The sequence below is a fragment of the Mastomys coucha genome, unplaced genomic scaffold, assembly GCF_008632895.1.
Source record: "Mastomys coucha isolate ucsf_1 unplaced genomic scaffold, UCSF_Mcou_1 pScaffold5, whole genome shotgun sequence".
NCBI lineage: Eukaryota > Metazoa > Chordata > Mammalia > Rodentia > Muridae > Mastomys > Mastomys coucha.
In genome coordinates, this window is record NW_022196911.1 from 53,153,354 (window position 1) to 53,154,773 (window position 1,420).

At 49.3% G+C, this 1,420-nt stretch overlaps 1 protein-coding gene across 1 annotated transcript in view; it reads right to left on the minus strand.

Moving 5' to 3' along the window:
• Faxdc2 (fatty acid hydroxylase domain containing 2) overlaps window positions 1–1,420 on the minus strand; it is a 14,296-nt gene that overhangs the window by 7,130 nt on the left and 5,746 nt on the right. Inside the window, exon 4 of the mRNA XM_031352332.1 lies at window positions 1,058–1,168. Coding sequence (XP_031208192.1) covers window positions 1,058–1,168 — 111 coding nt within the window. The remainder of the gene's footprint in view (window positions 1–1,057; window positions 1,169–1,420) is intronic.

Consider the following 1,420-nt stretch of genomic DNA (forward strand, 5'->3'; position numbering starts at 1 on the left):
GTTGTCTCTGCAGGTTGTCAGAGCTCCAGGAAGGCAAGTTCAGGCTGCATTGTGGTGATTCAATCCCCACAGTAAGCAAGTGGGGGTGCTGTTCCTGGCTTACTGTGGTTGTCCTGAAGGCTCACATTACTGGTTACTATGGATGACTAACAATGTTCTCCAGCACTTGGGCAGCAGAGGCAGGAGGATCTCTGTGAGTTCAAGGACAGCCTGGTCTACAGAGTGAGTTCTAGGGTAGCCAGTGCTACACAGAGAACCCTGTCTTTTAAAGGGGGAGGCTGGAGTGAGGGGGAGATCTGCTAAAAGTAACTACATTCAGAGTCTGTACCAGCACCTGGCACAGTGGGGTGCCTCCCTTGGGACAGTGGATGTCTGGTTTCAGATCTGTGGCCTCAGTGCCATAGATGACCTGCTGCCATCTCTGAGACAGTCCATGCTGAGACAGTGATTCCTCTTTCTGATATGTCCAGGTGCAGCCTGGGGTGGGAATCAGGAGACCAGTACATTGTTCTAGACTGGCCACTGGCTGAGTAGCCTTTTAATTTCTTTTTTTATTTATTTTTTTTATGTTCAGAGCTCCTCCCTAACCATGTGTGTGTGAAGGAACCTTTGTGCCCTGGTGTGCATCTTATGATCAGAATAAATGGTGTTTTCATCTTTCTACTGTGTAGGATCTGGGGATCAAGCTCGGGTCTTTTGGCTTGGCTGCAATTGCTCTTATGTGCTGAACTGTCTCTGGCCCCTTCTTTTAGAAAGGGTCTCATGTAGCCTAGGCTGTATTCAAACTTCCTGTGTAGCCAAGGATAACCTTGAACTTCTAATCCTCCTGCCTCTACTTCTAAAGGGCTTGGATTATAGCTGTACACTCTCTCATGTGCATTAGAGATGGAACCCAGGGATCTTTTGGGATTGACAAGCTCTCTACCAACCACCTATACTCCTAGTTCCCTTCTCTTACTCTCTGGATTCAGATCACCTCAGGTCACCTCAACGATAAGTCTTTGGCTTGCACTGACATTTGTTCTGGCCTTCTGAGCACTAAGAGATGCAGTGACACCGGCTCATTCTTGCCAAGTTGGATGCGGTAGCGGGAGATGAAGGTGGGTTTTCCTGTTGTGTCTACCAGTAGTAAAAGGCCATTGAGCCCCCAGAAGCACGAGGACAACACCTGAGGCAGAGAGCAGAGGCACTTAGAGCAGCCCCAGGCTCACCAGAAAGGAATGAACAGGTGCATGGATCTGTCTCCTGCCTGGTGACTCACTGTTCAAGTCCCAGCCATGGAACCTGGACAAGTCACTAAGGGTCTGTATTTGTTCTGTCTTGTCTGTCTGTCTCTGTCTCTGTCGCCCTTCCACTCACCATGTGTGTGTGTGTGTGTGTGTGTGTGTGTGTGTGTGTGTGTGTGCGCGCGTGTGTTTGA